The following is a 23,661-nucleotide window of genomic DNA, read 5'->3' on the forward strand; positions in this document are numbered from 1 at the left end:
TGAAAGTGTAAAAAAGAGAATTGAAAGCGTAACAGAATTGAAAACAAGTTCTCACATACTTGTACAAGTAAGTTTATAGCAGCATTATTCACAATAGCCAAAAGGTAGAAACAACCCAAATGTCCATTAATAGATGAATGGATAAGCAAAATATTGCATATACATACGACAAAATATTACTCAGCTATAAAAAGGGATGAAGTACTGACACGTGCTACAACGGGGATGAACCTCACAAACATTACACTAAGTGAAAGAAGCCGGATGCAAACAGCCACATATTGTATGATTTCATTTAGACGAAGTGTCCAGAATAGGTAAATCCATAGAGGCAAAAATGAAGATTAGTAGTGGTCAGGATTTGGGGGGAGGGGACAATAGAGGATGACTGCTTGATGGGTACAGGGATTTCTTTTGGAGATGAAAATTTGGGGGAATCTTGATAGAGTTTTGGAATTAGATAGAGCTTGTGGTTGCACGACATTGTGAATGTACTAAATACCTCTGGACTGTACCCTTTAAAATGGTTAATTTTGTGTTACGTGAATTTCACTTCAATTAAAAACAAAAAAAGCTCACAGTAGTGCGTGGTCTCCCCAGGGCGGTCTGCCCTGTGTATGCTCAGGCCTCTGCAGCTGTTCCTGGGAACTGGGGAAATACCCAGAGAGACTCGCCTCACACTCCGGACAGGCTCCTTCCCCTTTAGTGACTTTGAACTCTCCAACTCAGGTCAGCAGTGCCTGTCAGCAGCCGTGGGCAAAGGAGCTGGGGCAGGAATGGGATGGAAAGGATACTGGCTTTGGACACTGAACGTGGCAGTGTCCCTGCCCCACTGCCTGCTTTAGACCTCTTAGATAAACTCCAAGCTCTTAGGCACCGGGCCCGCATGTCTAGGTCCTTGCTGATGTTGTGGCCTCCTCCCACTGCCCTCCCCAGGCTCCCTCCACCTGCAGGCCCTCACATAACCAGTTGTCCTTGGAACCCTGTCCCCCAACACCCTTCCTCTGCTAACCCCCCGTCTGAACAGGAAGACAACCCTGTCAAGTCCCATGATCAGGGCTGGATTGCTCAACAGCCACACAGCGCTTAAGGGCATCTGCAGAGCAGGAAAGCAGGGCGAGTGTGAGCACACACACTCAACAAGAAAAGAAGCCACCGGAGTTAGGGTCCAGCCCCACCGTGCAGTCCTGTGGCACGTTAAGCACCCTGACTTCTCCGAGCCTCAGCTCCCTCAACTGTCACTGAAGCCATGACCCTGTTCTGACCACCTCCCCTGGCAGGAGGCGATCACACACGTGCAATTTCTTGGCACAGGACAGCAATGTCACCTCCTTACCGGAAAACAGGGGTCCTAGTGGGCTGTTTGGAAACGCAGCCAAGACATTCGAAATGCGGGGAGGATGAGGGCGGAGACCTCGCCATCCTCACACCAGACTCCCGCCCCTACCCGCCGGGTCCCTCCCTCCCTGCTCCCCACCGCCCCTCAGCTGCCCCGCCCGGTCCCGCTCCCCACCCACCGCGCCGGGAGGGTCTCGGCCGAGCCCCGCTGGGACCAGGTGTCCCGGGCGCGCCAAGATGCAGCCGCGGCTCTGGCTCCTCCTCGCCGCGCAGCTCGCAGGTGAGGCGGGAGACGCGCGGGACGCACGGGGCCGGACGGGTGGTCCGCGCGGGGCCCCGGGAGGAGCCTGAATCGTGGAGTTTAGCAAAGGCTGTCCCGGTAGGAGGCAGAGCCCAGAGCCCGGGGCCGCGGGGGCACCCGGGAGGCGCACGGCGCCCATAGCCCCCGAGGGTGGAAAGGAAGCTCCTCCCGGGGAGGTCACTACCTCGGGGGTCTCAGGAGCCCCAGGACTGAGGCCACCTCTGCCCAAAAGCCTAGACTTAGGAGACGGGGAGGCAGGAACAGAGGAGGAAGAGAGGGAGGGAGGGAGGGAGGAAGGGAGGGAGGGACAGAGGAAGAAAAGGAGATAGGAAAGAAGAAAGGAGAGAGAAGAGGTCCAGAGAAGAAGGAAAAATGGCCTTGTCCAGGTCCCCTCAGGGATGCACCCACAGGGATGTGTCCCTAGGAAGGTGCCAGGGGCCCAGTTCTGGCTCTGGTGCGCCACACTTGGCCCCACGGTTCTGTAGAGACATTTTTATTGCTTCCGGGGAAGTATTGGGTGCACGATTGGCCCAACGCCAGGCTATGGCCAGCTCTCAGACAAGCACAGCAGAGTGCTCTAGCAGGGTCCTCTGTTTCCCCAGTGTGCCCCGGGGCTGGGGGTCGTGTGCAGTGTGGCTCCAGGAACAGGCGGTGCTGGGGTTGGAAGGTAGGGGAATCTGGACTGTCCCCCTGACTGAGCCCAGCCCACTGCCTTTTGGAAGAAGCCCCTCCACCCCAAGCTGCCCACCGACCTCTGGCTGATTACTCTCTTGCTCCAAAACCCCAAAGCTAGTCAGCCTGCCAGGGGGTGACAAGGCCTGCCAGCGCAGGCTCTGACCCAGGGAGCTCAACCACATCTTGAGTAGAAGCTAGTCTAGGCCACTCAAAGCGACTGAAGTTATTGCCGATCATTTTAGAAACAGCAGGTCCCTCTGAGAATGGAATCACTGGGTTACTGAGAGGATCAAACGAGACCACAGGTGTGGCCAGGCCTGGCTCTGTGTCCGGCACGTAGCAGGGGCTCAGCCATGGCCGGGTGTTCGGTCCTCAGGGGCTGAAAAGCAAGTGGGCCTGAGAGAGACCAGGGTGTGTCAGCCAGGAAGTCTTCGTGTCAGGACGCAGGAGGGGCAAGTACACAAACAGCCAGGCCCCTTCTGACCCTATAACCTCTCAGGGAGGCCCTTCTGGGCTTCCTTGGAAGGGCTTCTCGAGTCTGTGTATTTGCGGCCCCACTGCGTGCACACAAGCACGTGACAGCAATCCAGGAGAGGGTCACAGGTTTCCTCAATTCAGGGAGCAGCTCAAAGCTGAGGTTCTGGTGTCCCAGGCCTGGTTTTGAATCTGAATCCACCACATACAGGTTGCGTGACCTTGAGCGTGTCCTTTATCTTCCTGAGCCTCTGTTTCCTCATGGGTAAAATGGGTGTAAAACAGTATCTCCCCGCCACAGGACTTGATGAGGATTAAATGAGATAATCCGCGCACCATGCTCAGCATGGCTCGATAAATATTGGCGTTATCTGTTCTCGTTGTCTTCCACAAGAGGTCAGGGACCGGAAACAATGAAGAACCTCTACTCCGCTGAAAAGGCAGCGTGGTGTTTGGGGAGAAAAGGGAAGGCCCAGCAACCCTTTGGGCCCAGGGTACCACTTCATTCTCGATGCAAGTGGAAACTCGGAGTGGTCTGTGAGTGGAGTCAAAAAGTGTAAGGCAGGGGCCAGCCTGGTGGCTCAGCAGTTAAGTGCACACGTTCCACTTCGGCAGCCCGGGGTTAGCAGGTTTGGATCCCGGGTGCGGACATGGCACCGCTTGGCAAGCCACCCTGTGGTAGGCGTCCCACATATACAGTAGAGGAAGATGAGCACGGATGTTAGCTCAGGGCCAGCCTTCCTCAGCAAAAAGAGGAGGATTGGCAGCAGTTAGCTCAGGGCTAATCTTCCTCAAAAAAAAAAAAAAAAGTTTAAGTCCATCTCATCAGTGTTAGAGAAGGCCGCTCTGGGGCCGTGCAGCCTGAGTCGCAAGTACACACAGCGTTGTGAATACGGGCCACTACCTCAGTGAGCCGGTTCCCCTTGGGTATACACGCACGCACACACACACCATGCACACATGCGCACACACACTCCCGCTGGCCCCCCTGCCCACTCAGGTCTGTGTCCTCTCGGTGCCTCTCTGTCCTGGGTCTCTGCCCTGGTCTGCAGCTCTCCGACTCCACAGCTGAAATGAAAGCTCACCAGGTCAGACTCGGTTTGCTGGCACCTTCATGGGCTTGGCTGTGAAGGACCCATTCGAATCCTCCTCCTTAAGATTTCGTTGGCTATAGTAAAACCCTGAAGATGGGAGACACGTAGATGATGATTTACCCGCGTACAGTGCTCTCCAGTTTGCAGTCTGCTTTCTCAGCCATTCTGACCCGCCAGGGGCAGGCAGGACGGCGGCCGCAGTCCGCACTCCTTTTACAAGGAGGAGATGGGCTCCATGACCTGCCTGAGGTCCCACAACTGGCACGGGGCAGGGGCTGTGTTCAAGGCCAGGTCTGTGATTCTGCTGTAGTTTTCAGTGAACAAGCTCCTGCTTGCCGGTGCTTCCCGTCTGAGACTAAAATGAACCGCCAGCCCTGCTTCAGGGGTGTCCGTCCTTCCACTCTGGAATGGGGATCCAGTGACCTATCAGTTGCTGGGTTGAGGAGTGCTGGGTTATAATTGTGCCTACTGGGGGACAGTGAGTTCCTGCTGCTGGTTATCATCGCTGTCCAAAAATGGTGGCTGGTCCTCTTTTAGATTAGCAGGACCGGCTCTTTGTTCTGCCCCTGGTTCTGAGCTCCTGTCCCAGCCTGCTCTGGGTCTTCCTCAGCTGCTTAGAGCCTAGTGAAGGGCTATACGTGGAGTGACAGCTGGCCAACATGAAAGGCAACCGGGCTTCACGTCAGACTTCGAATGCTTGAGTTTGAATCCCAAGTCACTTACTAGCTATAAGTGGGACTTTGAACAAATAACTTCATGCCTCAGTTTCCTCATCTGTGTAATGGGGATAAAAATCCCAAAATAAGTTTGAGACTGGATCGAGATAATTTATGCAAAGACCCGGGCGTATAAGCATGTCATCACAAATAGCAGTTCTCTTCCGGTCCTCTCTGTAAAGGTGGGCATAGTAAGCATGGTCTTGCAGGTGATGTCCTTGGAGGCGGGGTGCTCGAGCTCTGGGTCCCCCAGCTGCATTTAACATAGCCCCCGGCCCCTGCAACAGGGCGGGTTCTCCCACGGCTTTTCCTTTGATACTCGACTCGGGGACTCTGACGCCCCACAACATGGCCCGGAAAACATGCTAACAGTCTCCGCTCCTCCTCCTTCCCGTAGCTCTCCACGGCAGCTCGGTGCTCCAGCAGAACCCTGAGTACCAAATGGTTCAGACCAACCAAATGGTGGTACTGACCTGCGAAGCCAGAACCACCTACCCTAACAAGCGCATTTACTGGCTGAGACAGCGCCAGGCCCCAAGCGCGGACAGTCACCAAGAGTTCCTGGCCGCCTGGGATTCCATAAAAGGAATTGTGTATGGTGAAAAGCTGGATCAGGAGAAGCTAACCTTATCTCAGGATGCATCCAGGTCCACTCTCCATCTCGCACATGTGAAGCCTGAAGACAGTGGCGTCTACTTCTGCATGATCATCGGAACCCCCGAGCTGACTTTCGGGACAGGAACTCGGCTAAGTGTGGGTAAGAAGCTGGCTCAATGCCATCGATGAGTGTTGAGCACCTCCTGTGTGCGTGTCAGGCCCTGGGGCTGCCCCCACTGTCAGAGAGCCCCATTCTGAAGGAGGGGGCAAGGGCCATGAGCAATAGCAGTGTGGCTGATGTAACAGAACATACATTTTGAGGCTTACCCAGGGCCAAGCACACACGACTTTTTACATAATTATCTCACTTAACACTACCAACCACCCTGGGAGAGTGATGATGCCCACTGTAGATGGAATGCTTAGAAACATCACTGCTTCTTATGAGGACAGTGTTGTCCTTCAGCCACATCAGGCCCACCGGAGGCTGTGACTGGATTGGGCTGAGTCCCCAGGCCTGATGGTGGTCTCAGAAATCCCCTCCAAGTCTGCACACGGGGAAAGAAGGTCCTTGCTTCAAGGACGTAGCCAGGGAGAGCATTTCTAAGGCGAGTGGAGGCGCAAGTGCCTTCACATTCTGCATGGGGGCCTGTGACCCAAACCCACACCCAGAGTTGCAAGGATGTGGAGACTGGCCCCTAAGCCCAGCTGCAAACTCACTGTGTGCCCATGGTGGGTCACTCCCCTCCCAGGCCTCGTGTTCTCGTCTGCATCACGGGGCTGCTGAGGACCTCATGACCCCCTCCTCCCACCCCCCCCCGGAAGCTACAGTTCCTCATGAGTTAAGTCAACACGTCCAGGCACCGATGTAAGTTAAAATTTTCTAATAGCCGTGTTCAAAAAAGTAAAAAGAAACAAGGGAAATTAGTTTAGACAATATATTTTATTTAACCCAATTTATCAAGAATATTATCATTTCAACACATAATCAATATAAAAATTATTACTGAAGTATTTTATATTCCCTTTTCATAGTAAGCGTTGGATAAGTGTTTTACATATACACAACATTTGAGTCGGACCGGCCATGTTTCACGTGCTCAGTAGGGTGTGTGGCGAGTGGCTGTCATGTCAGACAGAGAGGATTAAGCTATGAAGGTATGAAGCAATCGTGGCAGAAATTCTCAAAGGCCCACAGCTAGCTTTAGCCCCCTCCCAGGCTAGCCCATGGCTGGGGCCAACCCACTTCAGCCTCCCGCTGTCCCACTTCCTGGTCCCCTGGGTTCTTCTCAGGCTGGGGGCCCTGAGAGTGACAAGGACCCCCTCTCCAGGAATTAGACCACTCAATGTGGGAGGTGTAGGGACAGCTGGGGACAGCAGCACAATCAGGAAGACAAAAGCAGAGTGATGGTCTTGTCCCCCAGTCTCACCAGCCTGGGGTCTTAAATCAGGACGTGGGGGTGGGGGGCTGAGATCTTCGGGCAAGAAGCAGAGGCATCCCTCAGGGGCTGTTGACTGATTCCTGTGTTGAAAACTGAGCTTTTCTGGGCTTGGGGTTTGGGGTTGGTTTGTTTTTGTCTCTATAAGCCCTACATCTTCCCACTCATGAGATTTCAGGAACTAAGAAAGGTGGATGGTGAAATAAGAAAAACTAGCTTTCAGAAGCTTCCCCTCACCTCCGCCACCACCCACTCACTCCTGGCTCTGATATTTCCAAGCCCCTCACGCTGCTCAGCTCCCCCGGAGAGGCAGTCCCTCCCCACGCGTGGCCCTGCCACCAGAGCATCTCCCAGGGGTAGGGTATCCAGAGCCGGAGCCCGCCCTCCTACCAGGAGGGCAGTGCACTTTAAAGGAGGGAGCCTGGATGGCAGAAACATATTTGGGGAGAGACAGGGCCTTTTTCAGGCCCCTTAAGCACCCCTGGGCTCAAATGGCTGGTCCCTTTCAAAGAGGAGAGAAGTGGGGAGATTTGAGGCCCGGGGAGGCTCAGGAGGAATGAGGGGGACCAAGCTCTGGGCAAGAAGAAATGAAAATGGAACGAGCCTCCCCACAAATGCCCATCAGACCCAGGCCACTGTGTCAGCCAAGGCCCTGCGGTCCTGTGGGACCAGTGACCAGCTGAGAGACCTCGGTGCCTCCTCGGGTGTGAAGGAAGGGGAAGGAACACTGCTGAGCCGTGAGGCTTGGGGAGACAGCAGAATGCGGCGCCATGCCTCACATCGCTGGTGTTCACCTTTGAAGTTAAGGATTGAGACTAGACTCAAGGTCCCTCTAGCTTTGATAGTGTGTCATTTTTAAAGATGTCTGAGAAGGAAAACAAATCCCAAAATATGCAGCCTGCATGGTATTGTACATGCAGAAAAGGGCACCCACCTCCTTTCTATGAGCTTCTCTCCCTCTTTAGGGATTGGCAGGTGGGCTGGATTAAAGGGCTTGGGGACTCCAGCCTCAACTCAAGGTCTTCCGCCAGGTGAGGCATGTCCACTGCACACTTTGTGGGGCACACTGTCCCCTTTAATTCTCACAATAACCCCAAGAAGGAGATGGGGGTCATCTTTGTTTCAGCGGAAGGGGAAACTGAGGCACAGAAAAGTGAGAGAACTTGCCTCAAGTCACACAGTGGTTAATCAGGGGTGCTGGGGCTCTGTTCAGGTCCGTGTGGCTCCAGAGCCTCTGTCTCTCCAGGACACCAAGCTGACCCCCATCCCTAGGTCCTGAGATGGATAGAGTTGGGGAAGCAGATCAAAGCTTCGGTTGCTCTGTGACCTTCACGCCCTGGGGCAGCCTAGAGGACAGTCATAGGGCCTTAGTACTTGGATGTAGGAATTGCAATTTCAAGTTCGTCTCTAAGTCCACCTGCTGTTTACCTGGCTAAGATATGTGTCTTGCTTGCTTTCCATAGTTGATGTCTTTCCCACCACTGCCCGACCCACTACGAAGCCCACCCCCAAGAAGAAAGTGTGCCGGCCCCCAAACCCGGTGACCCAGGAGGGTGAGTTCTCCCATCCCCCTGGACTCGCAGAAGCGCGGCAGACACTCTCACTCACTCCCTTCCTTCCTTCCTTCCTTCCTTCCTTCCTTCTTCCATAGGCCCTTCCCAAGTGTGGACTCTCTAGCCTATTTCTCTGGCCCCGAGCTGGGGTCAGAAGGGAAGCTGAATGTGACAGCAGAGCTGTCCTCAGCAGCTCACGGTCTAGTGGGGGACGCACTCACAAATCATCACAGGACAAAACCTAGTGAAAGATGTATCCACCCAAAGCTTGCACACAGATACTCCTAGCAGCGTTATTCACAACAGCCAAAAAATAGAAACAGCTCCACGAACTGATGAATGACTTAACAAAATATGGAATGTCCATACAGTGAAATATTATTTGCCATAATCAAGAAGGAAGTACTGATACACGCTACGACGTGGATGAATCTTGAAAATACTATGCAGTGGAAGAAGCTAGTCACAAAAGACTACGTAAAGTAGTCCTCCCTTATCCACAGGGGGTACATTCCAAGACCCCCAATGGATGGCTGAAACCACAGATAGTACCAAACCTTATATATACTACGTTTTTCCCTATGCGTACATACCTATGATAAAGTTTAATTTATAAATTAGACACCGTAAGAGATTAACGACAATAACTTCTCAATGGCATATCTGAATTACCAGCATCACTACTCTTGTGCTTTGGGGCCATTATTAAGTAAAATAAGGATTACTTGAACACAAGCACTGTGATATGAACAGTCAATCTGATAACCAAGATGGCTACTAAGTGACTAATGGGCGGGCAAGGTGGTGTATACAGTGTGGATACGCTGGACAAAGGGATGATTCATGTCCTGGGCGAGACAGCTGGATGGCACAAGATTTCATCATGCTACCCAGAACGGCGCACAATTCAAAACTTATGAATTGTTTATTTCTGGAATTTTCCATTTAGTGTTTTTGGACCATAGTTGACTGTGGGTAACTGAAACTGTGGAAAGCAAAACCGCAGATAAGGGGGGCTACTGTATTCCATGATCCCATTGATATGAAATGTCCAGAACTTGACATTCCATAGAGACAGAAGGTAGATTAATGGTTGCTAAGGCTGGGAGTGAGGAAGAAAGGGGGAGTGGCTGCTAATGGTACAGGATTTCTTTTTGAGGGCATGAAAATGTTCTAAAGTTAGATTATGGTGATTGTTGTACAACTCCATGAAGAGACTAAAACCCATTAAATTATACACTTTAAACAGGTGAGCTTTATGGTATGTAAATTATATCTGAATAAAGCTATTAACAAACAAAAAACCCAACCCAAAGGACCAACACTTTAGACATTCCCAGTTTTGATGTCTAACAGAGGACCTGACACATGGTATGAGCTTCATATATGTTTGTTAATGAGCGAACAAACTCACCTCTCTGTGCTGTAAGCACCAGACACGCAGCTGGAGTATGCACACACGCACACACATACACACTTTCCTTGAACCCATTGGCCAAATGTGCTTCTGGAAAAATACTGACCTCTGTCCCCCAAAAGTTACTGATGACAAACAGAAAGTGCCACGTGCTCCTACCTATAGAACAAACCACAAGCAGCCACACCAAGGCTGCCTCATGCTGCTAGGGTTGCTTTGTCTTAAATATACAAAGCCCCAGAAAGAGTCTGGGGAGAGGTGTCTAACAGGATCGAGGGGAGGGGAGGGGGAATCTGCCCCCTGAGGTTGCGGTAAGAAGAAAATCAGAACCTGTGTCCAGAAGGGCAAAGTCTTGGAGATCATAAAAGTGGAGAACAGAATGACCCGGTTGTATAAAATATTTTTGCCCCACAACTTCAGCTAAAGGGTTTCAGAGAGAATGCAACCAAAAAAGGACACAAAGGGCAAATACAATACAGTCACACACCATGTAAGGACTTTTCGGTCAATGACAGACCACATATACAATGGTGGTCCCGTAAGATGAGTACCATATAGCCCAGGTGTGTGGTAGGCTACACCATCTAAGTTTGTGTGAGTAGACTCTATGATGTTCCCACAATGACGAAATGGCCTAACAACGCATTTCTCAGAACTATCCCCATCGTTAAGCGACATGTGACTGTAGAGCCATTAAGATGAAGATGCAAAAACTAGGTCTGTGCTCTGACACTGGAGGAGCAAGCAAACTCAGCTGAAACGGAGGGAGTACTCCAAGTGACATGGCCCCACCAAGGCCCCCTACCACATTGACGGAAAGAAACAACCCCAGGCATCAAAGCCTTCATTCTGGCACTAAATTCTAGAAGAAATCTGCTCTGTTCATCCTTGTATAAGGACCACTGAACAATAGTGAATTCAGTGACACTTTTATAAATGATAGGAAAAAAAAGCCTTTGAATTTCTTATATCAACCCTCAGCAAAATCCCAGGGTAAGATGCAAATCCAACATTAGTAGGTTATTAAGAATGACCAGGATGTGTGTGAAGATGGCAGAGTGTGGGGGGTGGAGGGAGTAGGTGGCGGTTGCATTGGGGGTTGTGGAGCAATGTAACCTAGTGTAAGTCAGCCAGGCCTGATGTGAACCCCTGTCTACCACTGCCTATACTGTGTGACCCTGGGCAAGTGATTCAGCCTCTCTGAACCTCAGTTTCCTCATCTGTAAAATGGGGATGTTTACCTGGCTAAAAGGAAGGCAGGATTAAATGAGATACCATACAAGGCAGTCAGCTTGGCAGGGCACCCAGTCAGAGCTCAACGCTTGTAATCATGAATGAAACCCACAGGGCTGCTATGGGAGGGGCCTGCTCCCCAAGGCTGAGGGCTTGAGACAACACAGAGAGGTGCTAGGGGACAATTTCTAAACCGCTCTCTCAGGAGCAGTGTGGTGAGATCCAGACCTCAGAAGACACTGAGACCCAAGCAAGGCGAGGAAGGCTGGGCCAGGTGTCTCTGGGGTGGCTCTGGCCACTGGCTCCCTGCACGAGCAGGCTTTCTCTGCCTTTATTAGGAGCAGCAGGTTCTCGTGGAGTCACACTTTGGGCAGGTGAGCGTGCTTCACCGTGGACCTGTAGCTGTGTCTCGGGCCTCCAGGTCAGTTAGGACCACTCCTTAGGAAGCCTCCCCCACCGCCTCCCCCAAGAAGGAAGAGGCCTTCAGCCTGTGCTCACCTCCACCATCGGGGTATAATTTGCACATCGTAAAACTCACCATTTTAAGCAAACAGCTCAATGATTTTTAGTAAATTCACCGAGTTCTACGGCCACCACCACAATCTAGTTTTAGAACATCTCCGTTATCCCAATAAGATCCCCTGTGCATGTTTACAGCTGGTCTCCTCTCCCACCCCAGCCCCTGGCAACCACTGATCTACTTTCTGTCCCTATAGAGTTTCTTCTTCTGGACATTTCTTATAAATGGAACCATATAATATGTGGTCTTTCATGCCTGACTTCTTTCACTTGCCTCATGTTGTTGAGGTTCATCCAAGTTGGGAGACCGTGGAGGAGATGAGAGGGAGGCAGAGAGAAACCCTTGCATCTCAGAGGTGGGAAAGACTCTCCAGGGCATCACCTAACCTTCCACCCAGTGCAGGAATCTCCTCCCCACATCACACCATCCAGCCTTGGCAGTGGTGAGCTCTCTCCCATCCAGCCCCTCCACCTTCTCCGCTGCCTCTCATGCCCTCGAGCTGTCATGGTGGGACCAGCAGGGCCTTTAGAACTTGGAAGACCTCAGTCCACACCCAGGCCCTGCCTTTCAGTAGCTGGGTGACCTTGGGCATGTAATTTTACCTCTTTGAATCTTGGTTTTTCTGAACTGTAAAATGAGAGATAAAAATGATAGTAAAAACTTCCTTCTTCACATGATGGAAGTTTGCAGTTAGTGTTGCACTTAGCAATTAGCTATTCAGTAAACATTCTCTCCCTTCTCTGACATCCACAATTCTTTCTAATTTTTTTCACCCAGGGGTCCTGGGTCTGCCTCTCAGCTGCTCACAGGAACCAGCCACGGGGGCATGAAGGGTATCAGAGAAAGGTTTGGGGAGTTAATAATATAAACTTTGCTGAGTTAATAATACAAACTCTATTTTATATATGATAATATATAATCTGATATATCAAGAGTCAGCAGGGTGCACGATGGGTGGTTAGGAATGGAAATCAGTGCAGCCTCCCTGGAAGGCATTTGACAGTATCTATTACAACTTTAAATGGACATAGTCTGTGGCTTGGTAATTCCCTCTTTCAATCTTGGCCTCAGGCAGACTCATACATAAGGAGAAACGTACCAGGATGGTCTCTGCAGAGATATTTGTAAAACACAGGAAACAAACAAAATATCCGTTGATGGCTGAATAGTCGGTGATACATCCATACTTCAGATGTTACTCTGCTAGGAAAAAAAAATGTGCTGGAATGTTTAAGTGAAAAAAAAATGGTTACAGAACAATTTGTACACATAGCCACTGTATTTTTCTAAAAAAAAAAACAAAACTATATGTGTCCATAGGAATTATATATGTGTAAGTGCAAAGAGAAAGGTACCAAGTTAACAATGGCAGTTACTTCTGCGAAGGAGCTAGGATGCCAAGGTGCACTCTAACCATATTCTTGAATCTTTTACAATGAAAATATATTCAGCTAGTTCTTGTGAAATTAAAATAAGAGTTTTAAAAATAAATAGTCAAAATCCCATTGCCAGGCATGAAAGTTGTGTATCTCCTCTGAACAAAAATAGCTCCCGAGTTTAATTAAATTTTTTTAAAAGATTTTATTTTTCCTTTTTCTCCCCAAAGCCACCGGGTACATAGTTGGGTATTTTTAGTTGTGGGTCCTTCTAGTTGTGGCATGTGGGACGCCGCCTCAGTGTGGCCTGAGGAGAGGTGCCATGTCTGCGTCCAGGATCTGAACCAGCGAAACCCTGCGCCGCTGAAGCGGAGCGCATGAACTTAACCACTCAGCCACGAGGCAGGACTGTCAATTAATTTTTTTAAAGTTGGATGTGGGACATGAAATTTTATATATAAAATTATCTCCATGTGTCTAAAGTACCTAGAAAAAAGACTAGAAGGAAATATGCAAACAGTGGTATTCTCTGGGAGGTGGGGCTTCCAGTTGGTTTCTCCCTTTGTTTTTATCTGCATGTCTCAAATGTTCGATATGGGTGTCTTTTCCAGGCCTGTCCTGTGGCCCCATCACCCTCGGCCTGCTGGTGGCTGGTGTCCTGGTTCTGCTGGTGTCCTTGGGTGTAGCTATCCATATACACTGTAAGTTGTACCCTCTTGAGCCATCATGGTGACCCCTTTGGCTGTTAAAGATGTCCCTGAGGGTCCTTCCTTCTCTAGGGGAGCAGGGCAGATGGCAGCCTGGTGGCAGTTTGCCCCACTGCCCCCCAGAGCCCCAGCTAGTGCCAGAGGTGATTTTTGGCCTCAGGCCATGCCGCAGAGATCAGAGACCAGCCTATCTCTGGAGTCAGACAAACCTGGGTTTGAGTCCAGCTCAGCTGCTCCCTGATCTGGTGACCTTGGGCACCTGTCCTGGCCTCTCTGAGCCTCAGCAGCCTCACCCAGGGATAACCGTATTACCTCCCAGGGCTGCTTTTGTAAAGACCTGCCCAAAGTGCACGGCATGGGTACGTACTCAGTAGCTGGGATCTCCCACGAGTGGTTGGCCTGGAAGCGGTGTACAGAAGAGGTTGCGGTTGGGTTTAGGTTATATTCCCAGAAGCTAGAAATCCTCCTCCTCCTCTGTGATGTTGCAGGAAAACTCAGAGATGGCTGCTGCGCTCGGCCACTCTGGAGGTGGGAATCATCTCCTCCGATGGGACCCCAGGGGAGCTGCAGGGGCAGCCGGCACAGCTGCCCGAGCCCAGCGCCCGGGACTCTACCCCTGGCTTTCTGCTCACCTGTGCCACCTTGAGCAAGTCACTTACCCTCCCTGGGCTTCTGTAAAACGGGAGGGAGTGGCCCGCAGGGGCATGGCCTAGATCAGTGGCTGTTTTATGAGTCACAGACCCGTTTGAACATGTGATAACGATTACGGACCCCCTCCCCAGACAAATGCATCCTGCACACATTTCTGCATACAATTGCCCAGCACAAAGAGATCCATTTCCTCCGTTCTAAGATCCAACTAAAGTTTAGTGGTCTGGAAACTTTTTTGATCAAGGACCCCATGGGTAAAAAATTAGAAAATTATAAACACTAATTGTAATTAGCTATATTTATTTAATGTATTATGGTATGTTATTAAATGTGCTTCAAAAATAAAAAGTAATAAAGGATGGGATAAACATGTAATAGATATGCTCACATTTCCTCCCTACATCCCAATGGGAAACCTTTCACGTCCCCCGAGTACACATGCTCTGGTTTAAGACCATCTTTCTGTATGACCTCTCATTCCTGACCTGCTGTGAAGGGCAGGATAGCATGTTGAAGGACACACAAACTGGAGTAGATTAACTGAGTCTGAATTCTGGCTTTACCACTAGCTAGCTGCATGACTTTGGGCAAGTTACTCAGTAACACACACACTCTGTGCCTCAGTTTCCCCATATTAAAAAAATGGAGATAGTAAGAGTGGTATCCAACTCACAGGTGTGCTGTGACCATGAAGGGAGTTAAACCCTGTGAAGTTGGAGCACAGCCTGGCACCAGGGGAGTGGCCTGAGGTGTCAGCTGCCCCTTCCATCACCCTCCTCACTCTCTGGGGCTGAGTGTCAGTGGCCCTCAGCCCAGCCAACCAGTGGTCTTGTTTTCTTCTTCCAGGCCTGCAGAGGAGAGCCCGGCTTCGCCTCCTGAAACAGTAAGTGCTCAGGGCCTGCGGCGGCGCTGGGTGTGGCCCTGGATTCCTCAGCCCCTGCAGCCGCTCACGGCCTCCATGGCAAGGAGCCAAAGCCAGACACCACGACCTCCAAAAAGTCACAGACTGTATACAGAGATGGGGGTGATAGAGTTCAGGAAAAAAGACAACCTAAGCAAAAAAAATACTGATTGGGGCCGGCTTCTTGGCCTGTGATTAAGTTCAGCGCGTTCTGCTTTAGCGGCCCGGGTTCGGTTCCTTGGGCGTAAACCTAGACCCCCAAACCTACACCACTAGCAGGTGGCCATGCTGTGGCAACCCACATACAAAATAGAGAAAGGTTGGCGCAGATGTTAGCTCAGGGCGAATCTTCCTCACCAAAAAAATAAATACTGATTAATCGTTAAGTGTATTTCAAGTACGGTGATATTTAGCTCTTAGCTCTCCTGATGGTCACAATGGACTCTTGCGTGCACAGAATGCGGTGGGCATCTCAAACTCTTTCCTTCCCCTGACTTCATTTGACTGGGTCCTGTGTGACATAGGAGGGTTATTTTTACAGACCAGTTGAAAGACTTGCTCAAAGCGTTGGGACAGTAAAGAGGAGAATTGGACTCTTCACCCCAAGGCCGATGTCCTCTACCCAGCAGGGGAATCCTTTCCCTTGCTGGTGTTGGCTGTCAAGCTTGACCCTACCTGGGTCCCAGGAATTGGCAAACCGACCAGCTGAGTCACATAGACATGAGTTAAAAAGCGCTCGCTCGCCAGGCCCACTGAGCTGTGTGAGCACCAGCAAAATCCACGAGACTGTGAGAGGCCGGAGGCTGCTGGCTGCATCCAGCTGTAGGGGCTTCCGACCCCAGCTGGGCCATGGGCAGTGTTCTTGGAGTGCTTTTTTGTCCTCAAAATAGAGATTGTTTCACATTACCTATTTCATTAACGACAACCACCTCCATATAGAGGTGTTTGAAACAAAAGAAAGCCTCTGCCTCCAGATGCAACAGGGCCTTGTGCTCAAGAGCTCTGGCTCAGCGTGAGGCAGATCTGGGTTAGAATCCTGTCTGCCACTCATCTACCGTGTGACTGAGGGCGCGTCACTTCACCTCTCTGAGTCTCTGATTCCTCATCTGCGAAGTGGGATCACAGTACAACCTCATGGCTATCGTGAGGACTTACTGGGGTAAAACCCATAACGTGCTTGGCCCCTGGTCCCATGGAGTCATAGCACAAGCTCATGTCACTTATGAGAGTCACCTCTGTGAGCCCGACAACCAAGAAACAAAATATATTTTTTAATATTCTAAAATTATAATTTCTATATAAACTCTCTATATTATATGCTCTATATTATTATATATATTATATTTGTATATATAGTTGCTTAAACATACCTGCTGTATTTTATGGGCAGTTTTCAATGATAATTTTGATTGTGTGCAATTTCCATCTTACGTGCTGGATTTAGAAACTACCCCTACTTAAGAGACAGTAACTTGAGTGTATTCGTCCAAGCTTAGGTGTTCAAATCTTCCCCGTGGTGACCTTTTATGGAGAGTGAGTTCCCCTCGTTTGAACTTGTTCCCCAGTGATTTGACGCCAGCTCTGGAGGAGCTGGATGCAGGACCTCATGCTTTGGCAATCCCCGGGGTTCTGAGGATCAGCTCAGGCAGGGAAGGGGCTGGGGTGGCCATGGGTGGGGCCCTAGCCCCCTCACCCTCTTCATTCCAAACAGCTCTGCTCTCATCTGTTGCCTATAGTTACATTTACCTGTACAATGTTGTTGAACAAAAGGTTTTGTGGCTAAAAAAATGTTTGAAAACCACCTCTGGTTTTGCTGTCATGATCCAGGTGTGGCTGAAATAGTCCCCAGGCCTCACAGATCAGCTGTTCCAAACTCAAGCTACGATTTGGGGCAGATAATGCCCAGCCTCTAACTGGCCTCAGAAAATCATCCCATCCTCAGGCCACCTTCTTCTGGCCCCTTGGTGTGCATTTGTGAACAGCTTATCTTAGAGGCTTCTGCAGGAAGTAACACTATTCAAAGCTAAAGTTCTTTGGGCTGCGTTTTTTGAGCTTTTTAATTTTTTTTAATGACAAAGATGGACCCTGAAAACAAATTAACCCAGAACTCTTGGCCCCAGGCTACTCACTTGGAGTGGAGCCCTGCGTCCTCATATGCCATTTGTCTCTGTTATAGGAAATTCAATATCATTTGCCTGAAAATAAGTGGTTTCACAGCTTGCTGTTGTTTTCAGGTTTTACAAGTGAGCAGAGAATACGCTTTTGGTGTCCTACTACAAAAATACTTTGGTCAGTAATGAGCAAGATCTGGAATAATGAGAGAGAAGGGACACACTCAACCATGGACGTTTCATGACCTGCTGAAGCTGCCTGCTTTAACTAATGCCAGTTCTTTCTGTGGGCCTCATGCCTGGGAGCAACTTCTTAGGTGGTCATCGGGAATCTTAGACAGAAGGCTTCAGAACCCCAGGGCACTTTCTGCAACTCACAAGGCATACTGGAGGATCGAGTAAGCAATGCCACCCAGGACACCACTTCCGGCTCCTGTGCTCACCCTGGACTGGGCTGGGACCTTGGGTGTGGGCTGTGCAGCCACCATCTTGGAAGTTGCTTTGCCCTGGCAGGGCGGTGACTGAGACCTGAGTCTCCTGGGATGGCTCTCCCCGGTCTTCCCAGCCTGGGGCTGACCTTTGTCACAGAGAGCCCCACAGAGCAGACCCAGATTGGAAATGAGGCTTCCTAAGATGGCCTGACCTGGCTCCCATAGTCATTTTCGTTTTTGAGGACTTCGTTTGGGCCTGGAAACTTGTGGTTTTGTGGGCAGGAGGTCACTTCATCTCCCTTGAGGAGGTTTCTCGGCTTTCATTGTTGCACTCCCGTGGCTTGTGTATTTCTTCTCTCATTTTCTGTTCTTTTCATTAAAATGTCGTGGTTGTAAAAATAAATCCTGAGTGAAAGAGGCGTACGGCTCCTGTGATGGAAAAGCACAAAAGCCCATCTAGAAGGCAAAGATGTTGACGCTCAGTTGAAAAGAAATAACAAGGATAAAATGTGTATGTCCTCATTTGGCATCTGAGCTCCTCATTCGCCCCCACGGCGTTTGTCTGTTGCAGGTGTAGAGAGGGCCTGGAGAGGTTGGGAAGCGCCCAGGACACCCAGAGCCAGGCAGCAGGTGCCTCACGGGCCTACTCCCTCTGGCCCACTCCCAAGCTGCCTTCACTAGCCCCTGTTCATTTCCACTGAGGGTAGTACCCCAGGGACTCCTGGTCACAAGGCCTGCGATGATGAGAGGAGCCATCAGGGCCTGTAATATTTTTACTGTCTCTCAGCTTCAACAGTCAGAGAAGGAAAATGCAAGGAGAAAACGCTGAGCTGGAGAGGGAAGTGGCAATGATGATCTCGTGCCTTTTGAAAAGTCCCTAGATCTTATCTTAGCTCCCAACCCTGGGCTTTAGCAGCATAAGAGCTACTGAGCCAAAAAAGAATGCAACCTTAGGCTGTATTAACAGAAGCATGTTGCCCAGGTCAAAGAAGAAGAGAGTCCCACCTGCTTTTCCTGGCCAGCTCAGGGCAGAGAGGTGCAATTTAAGAAGGGCAGTGGCAAACTAGCCTTCTTTAGAAGCCTCTGGAAGCCACAGAATGTGAAGAAGGGGCAGTGTGACCGTCTCCGGGCATCAGAGATGCTGCCTGTGGAGTCAGAGGGCACAGCAGAACTAGGTGTGTTGGGTGGCAATTAGAAGGGTGTGGATGCAAGAGGTGCTCAAGAGAAGCAAATGCTTTCTGCTCATCAGCTGTAGGGACAACAGGACTCGCTGCCTCCCAAGGCTGAGGGGAGTAGGGGAAAGGGCCAGTGTAGCCCGGAACAGACTCCTCCAGGGATGGCTTTTAAGGCGGGCTCCTTGCCTCGAGATGTCCCATTTCATGATAAGAGACTAAGGCCCAGCCGAGCAGCCCTCCCTCCCAGAGCTCACACCCAGTCCGCAACGGATATGAGAGCGGGCCTCAAAGCCCCTGGTCCCACTACAGGCTCTGCTATTCAACAGCATCTTTCTGCTGCTGTCTTTGCCATTGTGTTTAGTTGTTTGCAACTTCGCATGGGGTGAGGTTGGGGAGCCCAGAGTGGGGTGTGCTCCTTGGTCTGTTTTCTGTGCACAGGCACCTGCCGAGCCGCTGGTCCGCCCATGGAGCCGGAGCCGGCTTGGCAGCTGGCAGTGGGGGCTGCGGTGAGGAGCTCTGCACCCAGCACCTGACTTTTGTTTTGAAGAAGGAACTGAGCATTTGCTACTTTCTGGAGGGCCGTTATGGTAGAATATCCACACACAAACACACACACACACACAAAATTGTTTTTAACCTAGCCATCTTTTGACTAGCAATTCCACTTGTGTTATCTTAAAGAAACACATCTCAAAGTGAGTGCGCAAGGAAAGAGGTATCAAATTATTCTTTGTAGTGCTGTTTGTTAGCCAAAAGTTGGAAACAATCCAAATGTCCATCAAAAGGAGCCAGTTAGATTTATTGTGATACGAGGGACTCCAGGCAGCTGTCAAGGAATGAGCTGGCATCAAATGATGGCGTTATATCTGCATGTATTTTAACAACATCTGTGTTGATTATTCTCATTTTAAATGAAATCCATGGGCACTGTTAACATTCAAGCACAGATAAAAACAAGCCAAACAAATATATGTTTGCAGTCAGGATAGGGTTACCCTTGGTGTGGGGGTGATTATTAGAAGGGAGCATGAGTTTTGGGGTCATCATGTTCTGCTTCTCCATCTGGGAGCTGGTGACACGGGTGTGTTCACTTTGTAAAAAGTCGTTGAGCTGTATACTCATGATATGTCAACTTTCATGTATAGATATGGAAATAGATACAGATTATATTTCAATAAAGAGATATTTTTAAAATCCAAGTACAGAACATTGCAGAAATGTGTAAAATCCATATTTGAAAGTTTCTTGTGCTTCCAGATTTTTTCCGCCTGTAGTTTTTTAAACAGAAAATTGAAATCTTTAAAGTATAATAGATAATACTTAAGATATGGAGTTTAGAAAATTGAATCTTATTTTTCTGCAGATTTGATTTTTTTCTCCAACATATCACAGCTTTTGGACATATTTGTTTGTATATGCGTAGAAAAAGGTCTGGAAGGATAATACTGTGTGGGAAGCTGTTAATGGCATTTACTCTGGGGAATTTCCATTTCTGTTTTGTACATTTCTGTGCTGTGTGAATTTTTACAACAATCGTTTAATGGTTTTGTAATAGGAGGGAAAAAAACAATTAAAGTTTGGGAAAAAAAAAAACAACCTTTTTTAAAAGAGGCTCTTGGCATTGTAATAATAAAAAATTGGAATCAGTTTAAATATCCATCAATGAGAGATTTGTTCACAAATTATGATCAAATCTGTACGATGGAAATGATTGTGACGCATGCCGAGGCAGCCAGACAACAAGGCCTAATTCTACTCTCGTATGACCTTGCGCAAGCTACACAACCTCTGTGAGCCTCAGTTCTCTCCTGTGAAATGGGAGCACCAAGAGTATCTCCCTCTCGGTCTTCCTGTGGGCCTTGAATGACCGTAGACAGGAGGGTCTGGGAGCGGTACTGTTTCCTCCCCTCCCTTCCTCTCCTCGGGAAGCAAGGGTGGAGGATTCTGGGGGCCAGCCTGCAGGTGTGCCACCCAGCAGGGCTGAGTTCAAAGGAAGAAGGGGGCTCCTCCACCACCCCCTTCCTTTCATCCTTACTCATCCCCACCCCCACCCCAGCAGCTTGTGTCTCTACCTGTAGGAAGTGGGCGACTTGTTTTCAGAAAGTGATCCCCAGCCCCTGTGCAGGCTGCGAGCTGATCCGAATCTACCACCCTGTCAAAGGGAAAGAGAGAAAGAGCCTTGTCTTCAGAGGCCTTTCCAAGTGTGGAGGACAAAAGAGATTTCCTCTGTCACTTCTTGGGAAACCTCCTCAGATGCGTCACCGACACTTCTCGGTGGCCTTGAGTCACTGGTTCCTGGAGTCCTCCTGGCTGCATAACTGTGCGTCGACTCAAACACAAGGAAATCATATTCCCCAACCCCACCTCCGTCTGGGATTGACAGAAAGAGGTATGACATGTGTGATTCTTATCGAACTGAAAGCACGTGTTGAAAAAGGCACTTGGGTCCCTGCAGTGTCATTGGCTTTCCACGATCGTGGTTCTTTCCACTAATTTACTGACTTTTCCATGCAAGTACCCATCCTAGAGCTTAGCTCAGGCTTCTCAATTTAAACAGAGCCTGCCTACATTTCTTTTCATCTATTTTTAGTTGCAGACCATCCCCCGTCCTGTCTGTCACTTATGAATGAACTAATCACCCTCTCTCTGCAGTTACTCCTCCTCTTCCTCAGGCTTCCTGTGGCCAGTTCAAATATATTTATTTGGGGCACCTTCTGTGACCCCAGTAGCCCTGTGCGGGACTAAGGGTGGCCAGGACAGACAGCCCTAGCACTCCAGGACTCACGTCTTGCTCGTGGCACTTACACTTACCTCCTTACTACCCAATCTCCCATCCCCTGTGGGGCACCAAGGCCTATGGGAGCCCTCTGGCCCTGTCCTGCCACCCACACAAATGGTCAGCATTCTTAAGCCTCGAGGCCAGAATCTAAATGAATACATGAATGAACTGAGCGAGAAGGCTCATCGAGCAGGTCTTCGGGTTCCCGGCAGATGTGAGTGAGCTGGGAGCTCTGCCTCCCTCGGGGCATCTCTCAGCACCTCTCCTGCTGGCTCCCCAGCCCAGCCTTTCTGAGCTTCTCAAGCCTGTGAGGACTCGACTTCTCCACACTTCCAAATGTTTACTCTGTCAAAGACAGTCGACAAGCACCTTGGAGAACGCAAGCTCAACAGACTAGATATTAATTGAGCACCTGACTTGTCCTTGGCACTAACGTGCATTCAGCACAGACAGAGACTGTCTCAAACTCCATGGGCTTACATTATTGTGGGGGACACAGACACAGGCCAGCACTTGTGTGATGCCAAGAGTGAGTACCCTTGGCGCTTCCCTCGCCCCACCCTGGGGCCAGCCCTGGACAGAAGATAAACGAGTGAACAGGTAAATACCCAGATGATGTTAACACAGGCAGAAGGCATGAATTGCCTCCTCACAAAAAGTTGTGTTCTGCTGATAGAAGAGTTTGCAGCCTCTCACAGTAGATTTTGTGGAGGTCTCTGCGGTTGGGTGGGGGCAAAGTTAAGAGGGGAAGATTTGAAGTGTTGGCGGGGAGGTGGAGGCCCATTTTCCCCAACACAGCCCTCCCCACCACCCCTTCAGCATCCTGTGGGCCGAAAGCTGGCTGCTTGGTAGACCTGCTGGCTCGTAGGACCAGGCCGGGCAGAAGGGAGGCTGTGACTCCTGTCCCTCCACCCTCATCCCTCTCCAGACCTCAGCCAAGCTTGGGGGACTTAGGGAGCAAAGAGCAATGGGAGACTCGTCCAGCACAAAAGATGAGACTGGCTTCAGAGTACCGAGTCTCTGGCTGGGCAGAAGGGGGAGTTTGAGCTCTCCCTTCCTTCTCTCTCATCATCTTCTCTACAGCTACGTTGATGCTTTGGTTTGGGAATGGGGAGGAAGGCTGACTTCCACAAGACAAGCAAGCCCTTGGGGAAGTCCTTTCCTGGCCCCTGCTCAAAGCCCACCTCCACAGAAACTCAGAATCCCATCTCTGGTGGCCCATCGTGCGGTGTGGGGGTTGAAAAAGGCAAGAAGAAAGGCTCTCTGGGCCTCAGAGGGGAGCCCGATCTTGCTCTAACGGTTCTTCACGTCTTCCTCTGTCAGGACTCTGCCTGCCTGTGCAGCACATGGGGGCTTATCAGTGGAAGAGGGAACAATCCTATTGTGGTTTTATCTAAGTCATTTCAGAGTGGCATTTCAGAGGGAGCGTGCCCCTGTGTGTGGCAGGTGAGATGGGGGCGGGATATTTGCCTTGTAAACTCTTCCTGACTATTGTGACGTACAGAGCCTTTCAGTGGACAGCTGTCCCATAGTTGAGCCTGGACAGACCCTGCTGATGTTTATGGGAAATCTCCCCACCCTCTTCCCTGCTCTGCTTTTAGTGTCCAAACTAAACTAAGACCTTTGGCTGTATCTGTGTATTTGAGAAGGTTGATTCACATATTCTCAATCTCTTGCCGTGACCTTGACACCAAAATTTCATCTCCATTGCATGAGATGTGATTTGGTCACGGTTAAGAAAACATTTTCCAGAAAAATGGAAATCTGTCCTTTATATGCAAATGTCACTGGCTGGGTGAAAATGTAAACGAGTGACACCACTCAGTGCTGGAGAGGATGTGGACAGGGCACTCACAAGGGCTGCTGATGGGATATTGAGACACTACAGCCCTTTGGAAAACAGTTTGGCGATATCTAGTAGCATCTAATATAAATCACATACTCGGCACTCCTGGGCATATGTCTGCTGTAAAGTAAAAGCATTATTACATAAGAATAAATATATTATTTCAATTTTGTCTGGGCAAAATAAGAAGTGGAAACAACCCCAAGTTCATCAATAGGGAATCACTAAATGAATTGTGTCCTATACACACCCTAAAATATCATGCAGCCATCACAAGAGTGACTTAAAAGAATGATTCGGTGAGATGGCCAGGAATCCTCAGGGAGG

The 23,661-nt window shown here is 49.8% G+C and overlaps 1 protein-coding gene across 1 annotated transcript; it reads left to right on the forward strand.

Moving 5' to 3' along the window:
- The first annotated feature begins 1,508 nt into the window (after nt 1-1,508).
- Nucleotides 1,509-17,979, forward strand: CD8B (CD8 subunit beta). Its single transcript, XM_046662657.1, has 6 exons — nt 1,509-1,618; nt 4,996-5,355; nt 8,098-8,187; nt 13,345-13,434; nt 14,938-14,974; nt 17,227-17,979. The coding sequence occupies exons 1-6, from the start codon at nt 1,576-1,578 to the stop codon at nt 17,237-17,239; spliced, it is 633 nt and encodes a 210-aa protein (XP_046518613.1). The 5' UTR covers nt 1,509-1,575; the 3' UTR covers nt 17,240-17,979.
- The last annotated feature ends 5,682 nt before the right edge of the window (nt 17,980-23,661 follow it).

Source organism: Equus quagga, chromosome 5, assembly GCF_021613505.1.
Source record: "Equus quagga isolate Etosha38 chromosome 5, UCLA_HA_Equagga_1.0, whole genome shotgun sequence".
NCBI lineage: Eukaryota > Metazoa > Chordata > Mammalia > Perissodactyla > Equidae > Equus > Equus quagga.

What these genes read in the sequence shown, in the direction of transcription:
- CD8B (XM_046662657.1), top strand. Translation starts at nt 1,576, where the DNA reads ATGCAGCCGCGGCTCTGGCTCCTCCTCGCCGCGCAGCTCGCAG. An exon ending in CCTCGCCGCGCAGCTCGCAG is followed by an intron (nt 1,619 to 4,995) that starts GTGAGGCGGGAG and finishes TCCTTCCCGTAG; the next exon opens with CTCTCCACGGCAGCTCGGTG. An exon ending in AGGAACTCGGCTAAGTGTGG is followed by an intron (nt 5,356 to 8,097) that starts GTAAGAAGCTGG and finishes TGCTTTCCATAG; the next exon opens with TTGATGTCTTTCCCACCACT.